This window comes from Pangasianodon hypophthalmus, chromosome 7, assembly GCF_027358585.1.
Source record: "Pangasianodon hypophthalmus isolate fPanHyp1 chromosome 7, fPanHyp1.pri, whole genome shotgun sequence".
Taxonomy (NCBI): Eukaryota; Metazoa; Chordata; class Actinopteri; order Siluriformes; family Pangasiidae; genus Pangasianodon; species Pangasianodon hypophthalmus.
In genome coordinates this window covers 21,954,552-21,969,856 of record NC_069716.1, presented here as the reverse complement: position 1 = coordinate 21,969,856, position 15,305 = coordinate 21,954,552, and the positions used below count along the sequence as shown (strand labels likewise).

The 15,305-nt window shown below is 41.2% G+C and overlaps 3 protein-coding genes across 5 annotated transcripts; 2 read left to right on the top strand and 1 right to left on the bottom strand.

Annotated features, from left to right (window-relative positions):
* The first annotated feature begins 706 nt into the window (after positions 1-706).
* On the top strand, positions 707-3,952 carry chrm1a (cholinergic receptor, muscarinic 1a). The gene is made up of 3 exons (XM_026918294.3): positions 707-821; positions 1,435-2,253; positions 2,368-3,952. The coding sequence occupies exons 2-3, from the start codon at positions 1,525-1,527 to the stop codon at positions 3,091-3,093; spliced, it is 1,455 nt and encodes a 484-aa protein (XP_026774095.3). The 5' UTR covers positions 707-821; positions 1,435-1,524; the 3' UTR covers positions 3,094-3,952.
* Positions 3,953-3,997: 45 nt separating this feature from the next.
* dpf2l (D4, zinc and double PHD fingers family 2, like) lies at positions 3,998-10,438 on the bottom strand. Of its 2 annotated transcripts, none has more exons than XM_034305827.2 (11): positions 9,323-10,438; positions 8,648-8,808; positions 8,454-8,561; positions 8,174-8,370; positions 7,429-7,518; positions 7,249-7,333; positions 7,035-7,166; positions 6,002-6,133; positions 5,661-5,773; positions 5,428-5,509; positions 3,998-4,765 (listed from the first exon to the last, which is right to left on the bottom strand). In XM_034305827.2, exons 1-11 carry the CDS (start codon positions 9,352-9,354, stop codon positions 4,683-4,685), a joined length of 1,215 nt encoding a protein of 404 aa, XP_034161718.1. In that variant the 5' UTR covers positions 9,355-10,438; the 3' UTR covers positions 3,998-4,682. The 2 variants fall into 2 exon arrangements, with proteins under 2 accessions (XP_034161718.1, XP_053091514.1); XM_053235539.1 differs by lacking the exon at positions 9,323-10,438 and adding an exon at positions 9,307-9,316.
* A 133-nt stretch (positions 10,439-10,571) lies between these two features.
* Positions 10,572-15,095, top strand: hnrnpa0a (heterogeneous nuclear ribonucleoprotein A0a). 2 transcript variants are annotated; one of them, XM_053235540.1, is made up of 4 exons: positions 10,572-11,470; positions 13,509-13,598; positions 13,762-13,829; positions 15,071-15,095. In XM_053235540.1, the coding sequence occupies exons 1-2, from the start codon at positions 10,630-10,632 to the stop codon at positions 13,562-13,564; spliced, it is 897 nt and encodes a 298-aa protein (XP_053091515.1). In that variant the 5' UTR covers positions 10,572-10,629; the 3' UTR covers positions 13,565-13,598; positions 13,762-13,829; positions 15,071-15,095. The 2 variants fall into 2 exon arrangements, with proteins under 2 accessions (XP_053091515.1, XP_026773400.1); XM_026917599.3 differs by lacking the exon at positions 15,071-15,095 and adding an exon at positions 14,001-14,197 and having other exon boundaries at positions 10,573-11,470.
* The last annotated feature ends 210 nt before the right edge of the window (positions 15,096-15,305 follow it).

The window sequence follows — 15,305 nt, the reverse complement described above, 5'->3', positions numbered from 1 at the left end:
CATTAGGCAGGTTCATCAAATGTTCACTGTAAAATTTAAGACTCATCCATAGGATGACTTGGATTCTTCTTCTTCTTCTTCAAGAATTATTCTAATTCAAGTGCATGGTGCTCTTACTTACTTGCCTCATGCCCAGTGTTCCCGGGATAGGTTCCAGATCCACTGCAACTATGACCAGAATAAAGTTACTGAAAATGAATGAATGAATGAATTCAAGAAATCACTCAGTCCTTAGATTTCAAATAAGAAAATACATTATGTTTTTTGGAAGCATTTATTAATTTGGCTGACACATTTATCCAAAGCAACTTACAATTAAGACAGCATACAATTGAATAGTTGATGGTGCACATTAAGAATAAAACAAGACCATGTGTGCTGTTAATGAAAAATAATCAATGACAGTATGAAGTATTAGCTGGGGTGGTACCACCCCAAAGTTATGGTACCACCCCATAGTATACCTGCTATATGCTTTTTAAACTGCTTATAGTTACATTTAATGAATGAGTTGTTTGTGGTTTCTAACTTTACTACAATAAGACTGAAAATACCTGCACATACTGAATGACAGATGTTTCACCATCTTAAACCTTGCAATCCTTAATGACAGACTGACATGTGGAAGAAAAGCTGTAGGAGTTGCATGGTCCATATTGACGGTGTTTGTTCCCTGCCTTTTTATTTGAACTTTCTAGTTTGCTGTAAAGGGTGGAGCAAGTGGCTGGTGTTTCTAAATGATGACTGTTAGTGACGAAGCACGCTTCTAAAGGATTAGCTAGTCATTTTCTGAAGAAGGATCTGCATCCGTGGGACAAGAGGTAGGAGCTTATGGAATCTTTTATCCTTCATATCCTTCAGATTTGTTCAAAACTTTGAGATCATGTGTAGCTGAATGAGGGGAAATGTTCATGAAGTGTTATGTGAAACTGTGAGGTGAGATTTCCCAGAAAGAAGTTAAAATACAATCAAGATTATATAAGAGTGGAATTCTAAAGCAGTACCAGTTCCCACTACAGACACAATAACACATATACAGACCTGATCAGGATATAGGATTTGTCTACGGGTATTTTCACGCAGTGTATTGACAGCGTAGAAGGAATGTGTGGATTTGGGAGCAATACATGTTTGAACAGATATTTGAAATACCTGGTAATGTGATATGCATTTATTGAATGTAGAAAATAAGCCATAACTATAACACTTATATGTACACTATGTGTATAACACAGCTCTGCAATAGCACACCACATTACGTGACTAGAAATATTTAATCACAAAGTACACTACTAGGTGATTAGATAAGAGTTTAAGGTAAAAGTACTTTCTGTGTCCATTTCACCTTGTTACTATTGGACTACATTTATGTTTGACTAATTCTGTGTCTTACTTTCTGTCTGGCACTGATTAGCCACTTATTTCTCCTGATAGGTTGCAAGATGTCTATAAGACAAAAATGCATGGCTATGAAAACCATTTAAAGACCAGCAAATCAAGATAGTCTTCCAGGAAATTATCACGATGAACGTTACGACAGCCACGTTTACTCTGTCCTGTTCATCCAATGTCACGGCAGCACCTCTTGGGGGTTATGTCATCACCTGGAGGATGGCTATGGTCGTTCTTATTACAGTCCCGCTCTCTGCCATCACCATCATTGGCAACATCCTGGTCATTGTTGCCTTCCACGTCAACCCTATCCTCAGGACAGTCAGTAACTACTTCCTGTTGAGCTTGGCTGTGGCTGACCTCATCCTGGGCACCATCTCAATGAACCTCTACACCACTTATATCCTTATTGGACGCTGGACATTAGGCAATCTGGCTTGTGATGTGTGGCTGGCTGTGGATTATGTAGCAAGTAATGCCTCTGTCATGAACCTGCTGGCCATTAGCCTTGACCGTTACTTATCCGTCACGCGACCTCTGACCTATCGGGTCAGCCGCACGACCAGAAGGGCAGCACTGGTGATTGCTCTGGCATGGGGTATATCTTTCCTGCTTTGGGCACCAGCCATCTTGTTCTGGCAGTACATAGTAGGTGAAAGGACAGTGCCTGAAGATCAGTGTTCAGTCCAGTTCCTATCTCAGCCTGTGATCACATTTGGAACAGCCATTGCAGCTTTCTACTTGCCTGTCAGTGTGATGGTGGGTCTGTACTGGCGGGTGTACCGAGAGACGGAGAGACGTTCGCGGCAATTGGCTGGGCTAATAGCATCCCGCAGGAGTGACTCAAACAAGTCATCACAGGTGAGTTACAAATGTAGATATTCAGTTCTATGTATTTACCAATATGTAGATTTTAGGATATGTTACACCAACTTTTTTTAGATTTCATTTTCATTTTTTTTTTGTCATTATCAGTCCCAGTCCAGTGGCAGCTATGTAAGTGACACTGAAGAAGCCAGGCATCAGACAAACATCCAGCCAGAGCCAGAAGAGAGCACTAGGACCCCGTGTCCCTCCTTCACCCAGTGCACAGCATCATGGTGGAAGAAGAGTAGGATAAGGTACACTGGAGCCCCATCACACGCTGTAAACATCCACACACAAACTGGCACAGACTGCTTCCTCAGCAGTGAGGATACGCAGAAAAATGCTGCATATATTCCGCTTGCTCAGGTCAATAAGAGGCTGGACTCACTGAATGATTCTGATGTTGATTCTGATGATATCCAAGTGGCGAACTGCCAATCAGTCAGTCAGCAGTCCCTCAGACAATGTCCCACCGTAACCACAAGAGCATCACCTCTTTCACAGTCAGTTTCACAGAAAAGCCGCAAGCCACGCAGCTGGTCTCTGATCAGAGAGAAGAAAGCAGCACGGACCCTGTGCGCCATCCTACTGGCCTTCATTGTGACGTGGACGCCCTACAACATCATGGTGCTGGTGTCCACATTCTGTGAGCACTGTGTTCCTGAGGGGCTCTGGCAGTTGGGGTACTGGCTTTGCTACGTCAACAGCACGGTGAACCCAGTTTGCTATGCATTCTGCAACAAGCACTTTCAAGTCACCTTCAAGGCTCTGTTACTCTGCAGGTGGAAGGAGCAGAGGAAGGGGAAAAGATGGACTGTTTCACAGGACAGCTAGTCAACTCACTAGAGACTGTGGGTTCCTCTCATTTTTTAATTGCACATCCTTGTTTCCTTTCCTTGCGTCCTCAGAGAGGGGAGCTAATGAGATGCAAGCACAAGGGAATTTGGCAAATGAGACGTCCTTGCTCATTGAAGTGGCAATTATTGAGACTTGTTGCACAATTGCATGGTCTATCACTCGTCATTACACACACTTACACACAGTGTAATTAACAACTAATTTACCATCAATCAAAACATTACGTCATATGTACATTGCATTCTTAAATGCCTCTAACTTACCTATGGGCATATCATAAGGAAATTCCCTCACATTTTACCCATTGTTTTTTTTATATATATATATATTTTTTATTGTTATTATTTTTCTATCTGTTTTTGGGGAAGTGCACAATTTTTACAATCATGGGTTACAAAAAAAAGACATATATAAGAGGCAACTGTTATCCCCATTTTCAGATTCCTCTGAACAAACATAAAGAATTGATACATCCATGTTGATGATGACGGGCTGATGTCCAGGGCTGAAGTCCAGGGCTGAAGGATGTAGAATCGAGAGTATTAAAAATAACACTTTTTATAAAATTGTGGAGATTCTTACAGTATTTGCTAGCATAAAGCTGTGGATTTCTTGAACAGTTAACTATTAACTTTGGTTTTGGTCTCACTCCAGGTTAAGTTAAGAACAGCTTGGACTATGAAAAATGAGGATGAAGGCACAAAAAGAACAGTACACAGAGACAAAGACCGCTAGAGCTTTCCTTACTCTTTGTGAATGCTATATTGGGCTAAACAGTCCATATTGTTTTGTGTTTATTGTTAAAACACTGTTCAAGTCAGGTGTTTATGTGCGGATACATGGTGGAGCCATGTTTAAAAGAATTTAAAACCATGAACACTTGTGTTACATGTATGTTTATTGAAGAAAGGGCAATATAAAAGGAACATAAGACAGCATCACATTCATTACCAAATACTAACAGACACAAAACTCCACAGTTTGTCAAATACTTAAATGAATGAAGGAAAAATGCTTTTGAGAATGTGGACCTTGGCACCATTAATTCCTGCAAGGAAAAAACTCAACAACAAGTGTACTTCCGATACATATAGATATTAAAATACACCATAATCTTGTCAGAATAAGGCCATGTGATTTCTTCTGACATGCACTGTAAACAAGCAAGGAAAAAAACAACAAAAACAACAATCTGGCAACATATATAACATGAACCAGCTCTTCATATCCATTAGTGAGGGATATTTATGGAAATAATCACTTTCTTTACTTTCCTTAGTGCTCAAATCATTTAAAACACTTAATATATGTAGTAATGTGTCAGACAATAATGCTGCAACCGTGGCATGAAGTGAAGGTCTCTGCACATGTGCTGCCAAGTAAAAGTCTCCATCCCGCTCTACCTTCTCCTCTCCTCAGCTGTCACACCAGGCTAATAACGATGTTGTGAAGACATCAAAGTCTAGATCATGTAGTGTAAAAAGGATTTTTAGTTGGTGTGTATGAGCTGGATCAAAGGGAGTGTGTGATCATGTGTTTTCTCACGAGCAGTCCTGCTGATGTGATTACTCTACTGTAGGATTCTGGCTTTGGTAGATGGAAGCCTTGTCCTTCAGAAGATCCAGACACAAACGACAACTCCAACTTCCTGTACATGTGAAACATGAAATACATGTTACTGTTAATGACAGTGTAATTGCAGTGCTGCCTGTAACTCCCACTAATCCCTGCAAACGTTTCAGCACATTTACATTGACCTTAGAATATAGTATACATTAAATTATGAGCCATCATGAGACTACAAAAATATACTAGTAATGTATAGATACACATGCAAGCAGAAGCGGAATTTATACACAACAGAGGGCAAAGTAAAAAAGTGTAATATGTTAGTTTGACAGTTAGTGACACCAAGTGGCTTGACACCAAATTGAAGCTATTTTTCTAAGCTTTAAAAAAAAGAAAGAAAGAAAGAATGAAAGAAAGAAAATCTGTGGCCACTTTTCTTATTGTATTTTTTTGTTGGTGAAGATTTTAATGTCATTCATTAATTTTCTAGTAAACAAGTCTTACTAAAACTAGTCATTGCCATAGTTACAGATTTCAAGTCCACTGTGTTATGCTTCTTTCCTTTCTTGCAATATTGTACAGTCCTTTATTAAAATATTAATTTATTATTTTCAATGTAAAAATTAAAAGCTAAAGATGGCAAAATTAACACTGATAGAGAAGGAACATATAATGTATAAAAATTAAAAGAGAGCACAGCCTGAAGGATTAATGTTTTGCAGTGTGTCTAAAGTGATTTACCTTCTGGTGGGTCGGACATAGGAGGAGTGAGGCAGTACATATGGTATCCTCTGTCGCAGTCATCACAGAACAGAAGCTGGTCCTGAATGAGCACAATCACAAGAGGATACAGTCAGATGGGCACATTAACGTGTGCAAATAGACCTATTGTATCACATTAACATGTGAATGCAAGACTTGCAGGGATTGAGACATGACAGTGTGCGAGTGTCTGAAGAGGTCACTGAACTCACATCATTCTCAGACGTGCCACAAACATTGCAGCACTTGCATTCAATGCATTGCCAGCGATATGTTTTTACCGCTGCCATCATCACTGCTGTGAACTGCAGGCAAGAAGGATGGCCTGAGAAAAGAGGAAATTAAAAAGAACATCAATCATAATGCCAAAAAAATTACAAGCTTCAGAAGTCCTTGGCCTGTGTTACACAAACAAATAAACAATTTATGAAATAACCAGTGACAATAACTAACCAACAACCTAAGTGTGTTACAGTCACTGTGCTGAAATAAGTGACTACAAGGTTGTTTCTGTAGGGCTTGCACTGGATTGGATGAGAGGGAAATGTCATACCCGAGCGTCCACAGTCAGAGCAGGACACCAGCTCCTCAGACTGGCCCGTCTTCTGGTTCATGTTGGAGTCACCCAGGCAGAAATCACAGTAATCATTTGGCGGTGCCAAGCCATTGGGACCTTTCTTAGGAGCTAAGGACAAAGTGGACATTGGTTAAAAATTGGGTGTATTATTTAACAATTTGTATTAAAATACACTTTGTATAAATTAACAGGAATAGCTAATGATATTATAGTATAGTTTTGCAAGAGTTAGACAAATAATGGGCAAATAAAAGCTTCAATGAGCTCACCAGATCCATATTTGCCCAGAAACTGACTAGGCTAAAAAGTGGTAGATAACAATTTAATAATGCATTAGTTTGCTAGTTAAGTGCATTAATGTAGACTAGGGGAAACAAACAAGTACATGGTCACGTAGTAAATTGTGTGCATCCATAACGAAGTCAGCAAGATGTTGGCCAACATTTCAACTAGGACATTCACCTCATTTGGCTGACACTTTTATCCAAAGTGAATTACAACTGAGACAGGATACAACTGAGCACTCGAGTGTTCAGTGGTCCAACGAGGGTCGATGCTGGGATTTGAACTCAAGACCTTTCAATCAGTAGCCCAATGCCTTACCCACTCAGCCACCACTGCTCTATGAGCTGTGCTCTGTCTCAGATGTTATTTGGGTCTGGTTAGCGTCTAGCATTGCTCTGTTGACATACTGAACTGCATCGTGACTGCATGCAGCAGGAGTGTTACCCGTTTTTTTTTTTTTTTTGTCTGAACTTTATTGTGCTCAGCTCCATCAGTTGTTCCATATATGTGTGTGTTCCTGACCATCAGTCATCCTTGAAATCTGCTTGTCCCAAGTTCCTGGGCTACTGATTTGTCCACTCCAATGTAGTATAGTACACATTATTTAACTACTAAGTAGAGATTTGCAGCAGGACTAGAATGTCCATTACTTACAGCATGACTGTAAGTAATGGACATTGCATGACAAGGAGGGCACTGAAATCACATGACTTATAGAACTTACTCTTGGTTTCCTCCTGTGGTGCAGGAGTGTGGATCTCAGCCTCCTCTTTTTCCTCTCCCTCTTCTTCAGCCAGGTGAGAGTGGGTGTAGTGGTAACTCAAGCCTGGTCTATTCTTATAGCGTTTTCCACAGACTAGACACAAAGCATACATGTTAAAATAAATAGGGCTCAGCATGCACAAACACATACAGCACACCAGAGGAAAGCAACTTACTATCACAGGCATATGGTTTATCACGATCTTCCAAAGCTGCTGCAGCTGCTTCTGTTTTTTTCTTCCCATTTCCGACTCCACGACCCTAACAGACAGAGAACATCAGTCCATTGCTGTTTCTGACAAATTTATTCTATCAGCAAATCACAGTTAGGCTGCAGTGTGTCCATTGTCAGCTACCTTAGATTTTCCTTTCCGTCTTTTTGGGGTCTCCTCCTCAAAATCTTCATCATCCAGGTCATCCAGATAGTCTTCTGGTTCTAGGATTCTCTGAAAAGTGAAAAAGAACAGACTCTAGCAAAACACAATCATTCAAAATGTAAAAACAGTTATCTACTACGCTGAAACAGTCTTAGGGTGTTTTCACACTTGGCCTGATTGCTTGAGGCCACACCCAGGATTGATTCTAAGCAAGTTTGTGTGAAAGTGATCTCATCTGAGAATCCATTCTACAGCTGTATATTTCTGCTGTATGAGTAATCTTTGCAAAAGGCTACGGGGTCCTTAATTGTCATTTTAACGTTTACTTACTCAGTGATTTCATTATTTTATCCGTTTTTGCTCAACACTCATCAACGGTTTGGGTAAAGTCAAAGCTGCTTGGTTTCATACAAAAACAACTCCAAAATTTATCAGGTGTTATCACTTGCTTTTTAAAGACATTTTTACTTGAAGGCATTCTGCTGCCCTTACACATCAAAACATACCCTTCCCTGTCACTGTGAAACTTGATATAGGAAGTAATGTGACCAGAAGCTATACTCCATCACATTATTGTCTGCCTGGTCTAGAGAGCAGATCGCTTAAACGCACTATGTAAACGTACACGTAATTTACGTGTAGTGAACAGTCCACCCTCAAAAGGGAATAAGCAGTTCCCTGAACCAAACTTAGCATGGTGGTGGATGTTACATCAACTAGATACCTTTCTCACACGTGTGGATCCACTGTGGCTACTAGCCCCGGCAGTGCCTGTGATGTCTGCCAGACTCTGGTCTTCCTCTGGGCCCCTGAGCTCTGGAGCGGCTCTCTTATCCATGGGTTCTCCTTTCAGCAAAGCCTCCAGGCTGCTTCCATCCAAAGGCCCTAACCCATCTTTTTTCAATCCCAATTCAAGGTCGGCTTTAAGAGAGAAAGTATGGGTGTTGGTGGAAAACAGCCTCATTGTAAAATTCTCAATAAGATAAAATGCTAAGATGGATTACCTGTTTTGAGTGGGGGGAAAACCAAAGCGGGGTCCTCTGGTGGATGTGCCCTTCTCTTCTTCCTCCAGCGGCGGGCAGGGTACGTGTATAACTGCCCTGGTGCTACGCCTTGTCAAGGACAAAGTACGCAATAAGAAAACAAGTGACAATCACTGAAATGGCGGGGTATGTGGATAAAGAAAAGCATATCAAACCTGCACTCCTGTGCCTTTTCTCCATCCAGATGTAGCAGTTGCTCTGAGCTACTCCAGTCTGGGAGTCGAGAAAAGGCATGAGGATGCTTCTCTCTGCACACAGCCGGGCATTGTAGCTGTGACACTGCTCCATGGCATCTTTGTAATACTGCTCTCCCATCCTAACGCACAAAACACACAAATGTTCATGAGAAATTGCAAGACAGAAAGAATGAAGAGCATGAAATAGCATCTAGCTGTTTTGGCATGTCGCAGTTTGGCGCCAATTAACCGATTATTCGATTGAACACACCACTAACAAACAATAGCTACAGCTAGGTCTCCTTTACTCAAACAAGAAAGCGTTCAACACAAGCAAATTACACAAAAACTTCATGCAGCGAGTAAAATGTGTTTAGAATGGTTTCTAACTCATAATGGGTAAATACGGTATGTGCAGGAACAATGGCTAGTAACTATACAGCTAATAAGCTAATATTTTTTTCTTGGAAAACAATGAATGGAAACGGTTAGCAAGCCACTGTTTTAAATCGACAAACTGAGTTAACTCGATTCTCTTTCACTAACACACCACTTCGTTCTGATTATTTAAGAGCAAACTTGTTCGATTCTGAGCAACAGATAACCAACCACTAGTCGTTTTAATGTAGAAAAATAACCTGTAAATCAACTCACACTTTAACAACATTCTCAACGGCCGCCGCCATTTTTTGATGTAATGGTCGTAATGTGTACTGCGCATGCGCACCACACGAACGCTGCCAGATGTTCGCACCCCCAATGAAACCTTCTTCAGCAATCAGGCTCTGCTTTCTGTCCCTTTGTCTTCCAGCAAACCCCCCACTTCTCTACCAACTGTTCCTCAGAACAGCAGCGTTTCACTCAATTCTGCCATATTCAATCCTAAAAGGAGAACAAATAGAAAAGGTGAAATGCTTTAGAAGATATACAGGATCATCTTGATTTTATTTGGAAAGCATTACAGTATAGAAAACAAAAAAGAGTTATACATCTATTCCGATTAATCTGCGTATATTCAGTCTCCATGGCTTCTGTTAGGATGAACTGTTTTACTGTACATCTTAATCTCCTACTTAAAAACCACAAAGAAAAGCTCACAGTGAATGCAAGGCTTGATTTCTAAAATATATATTTTATTTGGAAAAACAAGTGTACATACATTTAAAAAAAACAAACATCGCAATGACACAAACACCCCAAATATTAATTCCTTCCAGCTTTTCCTTTGTTAGAATGAACTATTTCAATCTACACTTGCAAAACACATAAAAGGTTAGTAGAATGATTCTATTTACAGTCACAGCTAAGATTATTTGATTATTTAACCGTGGTGTTTTCTCATAAATCTGGATGAAAACTAAATGATCATGGTAAGATCTAGAGCTCAGTAGGACTAAACAATAGTGCCTAGACTTTGCCCAGGCTTTACAGCCACCCGAGATCTAAATTCACCTCAGTGCAACAGCTTTCAGCTTCACTTGTTTTATGGCAACGCAGTAAAAATAACTGACAATGTTTCTGCAACGCTTTATATAGAGTAACAAAAAGTCGAGTTTTTGCTCGGAGAACTCGGTTATGGCGACACGCTGTACAGCAGCACTGCATGCACGCGCGTCCGCCATTTTCTCAAACCTAACCGCGCGCTTCTGAAACCACTGGAATTATGGCATTTAAAGTGTTTTCCCGGATCTAACACTTTTAGTTTTTATATACTTCTTCGTATATTACAGTACATTAGTGTCTTTTTACTTCACAGCATTTATAAACACTATAACTTGAACACACTAATATTTCTGTTTAGAATATTAATCTGTGCGCGGGCGCTGATGAATTATGGCAGGTTTGCGCAATCGGTGACATCATCACTAGTCGCTCCGCCCACAAGACCGCCGCCATTTATTCCGGGCTACAGACCGCCATTTTAGATTATCTGCTCACGCACACCTAGAAGCCTCGTGGAAATGGAGAGCCAGCTTTGCAAGCTTTTTGTCGGTGGACTCAACGTCCAGACCACAGATGAAGGCCTTCGCAAGCATTTTGAACAGTTCGGAGCTCTGACCGACTGTGTGGTGGTGCAAAATCAGCAGCTGAAGCGCTCGCGCTGCTTCGGCTTCGTGACCTACTCCACGCCAGAGGAAGCGGACGCCGCCATGGCCGCTAGGCCTCATGTGCTGGACGGCAACAACGTGGAGCTGAAAAGAGCAGTGGCTCGGGAAGACGCCGGAAAGCCAGAAGCCCTCGCAAAGGTCAAGAAAATCTTTGTCGGCGGTCTTAAAGACGACATCGAGGACCAGCATCTCGTCGACTGCTTTTCGCAGTTCGGTGCCGTCGAGAAAGCCGAGGTGATCACAGACAAAGAGACCGGCAAGAAGCGCGGCTTCGGCTTCGTGTACTTCGAGGACAACGACGCAGCCGATAAGGCTGTAGTGCTCAAGTTTCACAACATTAACGGCCACAAAGTGGAGGTGAAGAAAGCCCTGACCAAGCAGGAGATGCAGAGCGCCGGGGGTCGTGGCGGTGGCGTTCGCGGAGGAAGAGGAGGAGGACGCGGCATGGGAAGACCTCAAAATGGCTACGGCGGCGGAAGAGGCGGTGGTTATGGAGGAGGCTACGGAGGTGGCTACAGCGGCGGCTACGGCGGAGGAAACGACGGCGGGTATGGTGGCGGCTACGGAGGTGGCTACAGTAGCGGGTATGGGGGCGGCTACGGGGACCAAATGGGAGGCTACGGCGGTGGCAACGGCTACAATGACTTTGGCAGCGGCTACGGCCAGCAGGCCTCGGGCTACGGCCCCATGAAAGGTAATTACTCGGGCAGAAACAGCGCTCCTTACTCCCGAGGTGGCGGCGGCGGTGGTAGTGGTTACGGAGGCAGGGGGGGTTATGGAGGCTCGTATTAAAGAGCGGGTTTTATAGATAGAGTAAAGTTCCTCCTCACCCCAGGACTCGAGTGAATTTAGCACATCCATATACAAGAATCTTCACTGTAATCCAGCCTAGTAAAATGTGTAGGGAGTAACGGCGTTTACAATTACAACACAGTGATCAAGTTCAGACCTGCATCTTTATCCTCCTCCCTAAAGTACTAGGCGGAATTTCCACAAGGCATAGGACTCTTACTCCGGATCCTTATTTTAGGACTCTCCAATGGTGGCAGAGGTCAGGTTACCTGTCGTAAAACTATTTTTTATTTTTTTAACCAAGATTTTTTTTTGTCTTTTGAATTAAGTTAAGATTAGTCCACTTGCTTTGTTAGCCTAGGCATGTTTATTTTTTTTCCTTTTTCTTTTAGGATATGTATTGTATCTTGTGTATTTTCCTTTTTACTACTTTAAGTGTTAAATATGGGACATTTTCTGATCAACTAGCCATGTTAATTCTCGTGAACTCGATCTGCTTTAACTAGGCTTGTTGGTCATTAGATTTGAGCAGGCTGGGTGCGACTCCCGCCTGAGAGGTCACGTGTCCTTTGGCCGCTCAATCGCACACAGACGCGCAGCTTCCAATTAACACCATGTTAAATAGTTGAGTGGTTATTATGAACATTGTCCTAGATGTTAAGTGAACTTGTTTCATAGGTTTGGTCTAGTTTATTCCCTGCTCCAGTTAAAACAATTAAGACGACTTCCTTTAAATGCTGTCTCATTGTATTATTGCTTAAAGTTATTGCCCTATTAAAATATTGTTTATTTCAGTTCCAAGCACGCTGTATGTATTTCTATGAATAAAAAAAGTTCTTACTCTATTAGCTATTATGTCTTTCACTAGATGAGCCTTTATTAGCTGCTAGACTAAACCAGTGAGTTTAGCTCGCATCTCAGTAACTCAGTGCTTCCATTACGTGGTCATGAACCCAAAGTTTCTTTGCACTCTGACCATATCTACACAGATGAGTGGGGAATGTAAAATCTCCCCAACTATTAAATAAGGATATGTTGTCTTTACTGTAAAATATGTTTAGAGCTTTGTTCCAGTACTTTTAGTCATCATATAAGGCGGATCTATACCTTAGCTGTGTCCACTACTACATCATTGGATTCTCCAGAGGTACGCCAGAGCTGTAGAAACCCAGCTGAAAGCCCATAGGATATTCACACCAGGTTTCAGGTTTGTAGAAATACTTTATACATAAGACATCACATCGTATGGATCCACCTGGAATGACTGACCTCTTTACATCGGGTATTTGTTAGATGATCGAGCGTGCATGCAATTTAACTTGCAACATTTCTTTAGTATTCAGAATTAACTTTATCATGTGAATGACCGAGGTGGTAATTAGAATATTGTTTGGTACTGTGTGTGTGAAGCTGTGGTTATATTCGTCTCTAGTTTGTCTTGATCCAACATTTTAGGCAATTTTCAGTTTAAGGCCATACCGGAGTGTGGGGCTTAGTTCCTGTTTACTTGATGCATTAGTTCCAGATATTATTGACACCAAATGCAAGGAGATCAGCATTATTAAGCAAGGTTTGTGGCTTCAGTTATTTACCTTACATCTTATCAATTCCCCTTCCCTCATCATCTCGGTGTTATGCTTGTGTGTGTTCCTATACATTTATGGTACACTCCGAGGACTTGGATTTGTTACACTGTAGCAGTAAAGCTTTCATAGTTCATAAGTATTTCTAACAAGTCCTGGTCTGGCCTGTGTGGGTGAACAAGAAACTAAGCTTGCATTATACCTCCCATGACTTAATGGCAGTTATAATGCCCTGAAGGGATGGTGGTGATTCATCAGTGAATGGGTTGGGTAGATTTATTTGGCCTGTTTACTTAAGAAGCTACTCTTATTCTCATTGAGCAATGTAATAACATCTTTCTTTTTCCCCTTCTGCAGAAATGACAAAACTGATGGAGTTTGGTAATTCCTCAGTTTTGAGCCCAGCTGGTTGACGTGCTGAGAAAGTGGGCACAGGAAAGCTTTCAAGTGAGTACCATGTGTATTGGAGGTCCAATCATGAGTCCTTTTTATAATTCAGTCAAAAGCCTTCAGATAGTAAACAGTAATCTGGACATCTGTTTTTGTGCCTGTATGGGCAGTGTTTGATTGGGATACAATATTTGATCAATTTTCTCCCCTTTCTTCAAAGCAAGGGCAGTCTTTGGAAGATGGTTGCTCCCACCCACATGCAGGATACTGTAGGATAATGCAGCAGTGGTGAGTTTGCCTTTGCCTCAAACATGTATTTACTTCTATTGCTGTACTGGAAAATCAAGAAACTCAGGAAATGTTCTCTACTCTAGAGGGCAACAAGAATCTATCAAAGGAGCTGTTCATATTTCATATTTGAAAATCTAATCTTCAGATCATTTCTTTGTATTTTGACAGGCCAAACCTGGTATGCCATCTTTGCGCATGTTGCTGCTATGGAGGTGAAGGACGAACAATGTGATGTAGGCTGGTCACACAGAGCTGCAATGTCTGAATAGTTTAAATTGCCAATCTTGATGGACTTTCATTGGGGTGGGGATGTTTTGAAAATCTACTTTTGTACTTCACATAATAAAAGATGAAAAATGTCTGAATCAGTGTCATTTACTGTGATTTACATGCTGATATTGACATTCTTTTCAGTGCTGATTTAGTGCTTGTTTAAGGGCTTGGTTGAGCTTGGTATTGCACCAAAGGCTGATTTGCCTTACAGCATAATACCCACCTAACATGGACTTGTGCAAAAATAGAAAAGGTATTGCAAGTTTTAAGCAACCTGAAACGGGCTTACTGTGCATAATGTCCAGGTTTGCCTTTGACCAATATTTTTGACAAAATGGGTGCCTGGGATAACTGCAAAAAGTACACTTGTGATTGGACAGTGATTTGACATATAATGCCATGGCCACTATTAGCATTAAAATGTACCATAATTTTTTTTTTTTGGTCATCTTATGTACCTGTTTGTCATTTTGGGGTTTAAGGGGGTGCTCATGTGTGCTCTATGCATTTGTGTCCTATTTAAATTGTCATTGAGAAACATTAGTGTTTCCTCTTGTTTGTGGCAAAACATGGTTGGTTGAACTAAGCTGGTTGGTCACCCATATATAATCTCCATATGTCCTTTCATTATGGCAAAGCAGTCAGTGTTGTGCTTTCTGAGATGCTTTTCTGCTCTCCATAATTGCACAGTGGTTATCTCAGTTACTGTAGCCTTTCTGTCAGCTCAAACCATTCCCCACTGACCTCTCTCATCAACAAGGTGTTTGTGCCTGCAAAACTGCCTCTCACTGAATCGTTTTTCTTTATTGCACCATTCTGTGTAAACTCTAGAGACTGGTGTGCACAAAAATTCTAGGAGATCAGCAGTTATAGATATATAACAATATATAGAAATCAGATAGAAATATGCAAATCAGCCTGTCTGGCAACAACAATGTCATTTGTCATTTTTTTTATTTTGACAGGCCAAACCAAACCTGGTATGCCATCTTTGTGCTTGTTGCTGCCATGGAGGTGAAGGACAGTGAACAGTGTGATGTAGGCTGGCACACAAAATTTACGCTTGTGATTGGACAATGATTTGACATATGATGCCATGGCCACTATTATCATTAAAATATACCATAAACACTTTTTTTTTGGGTCATCTTAATTGCCTTTTGTCGTACTGATCCTTTTCCAACAAGATTATGTACCCAG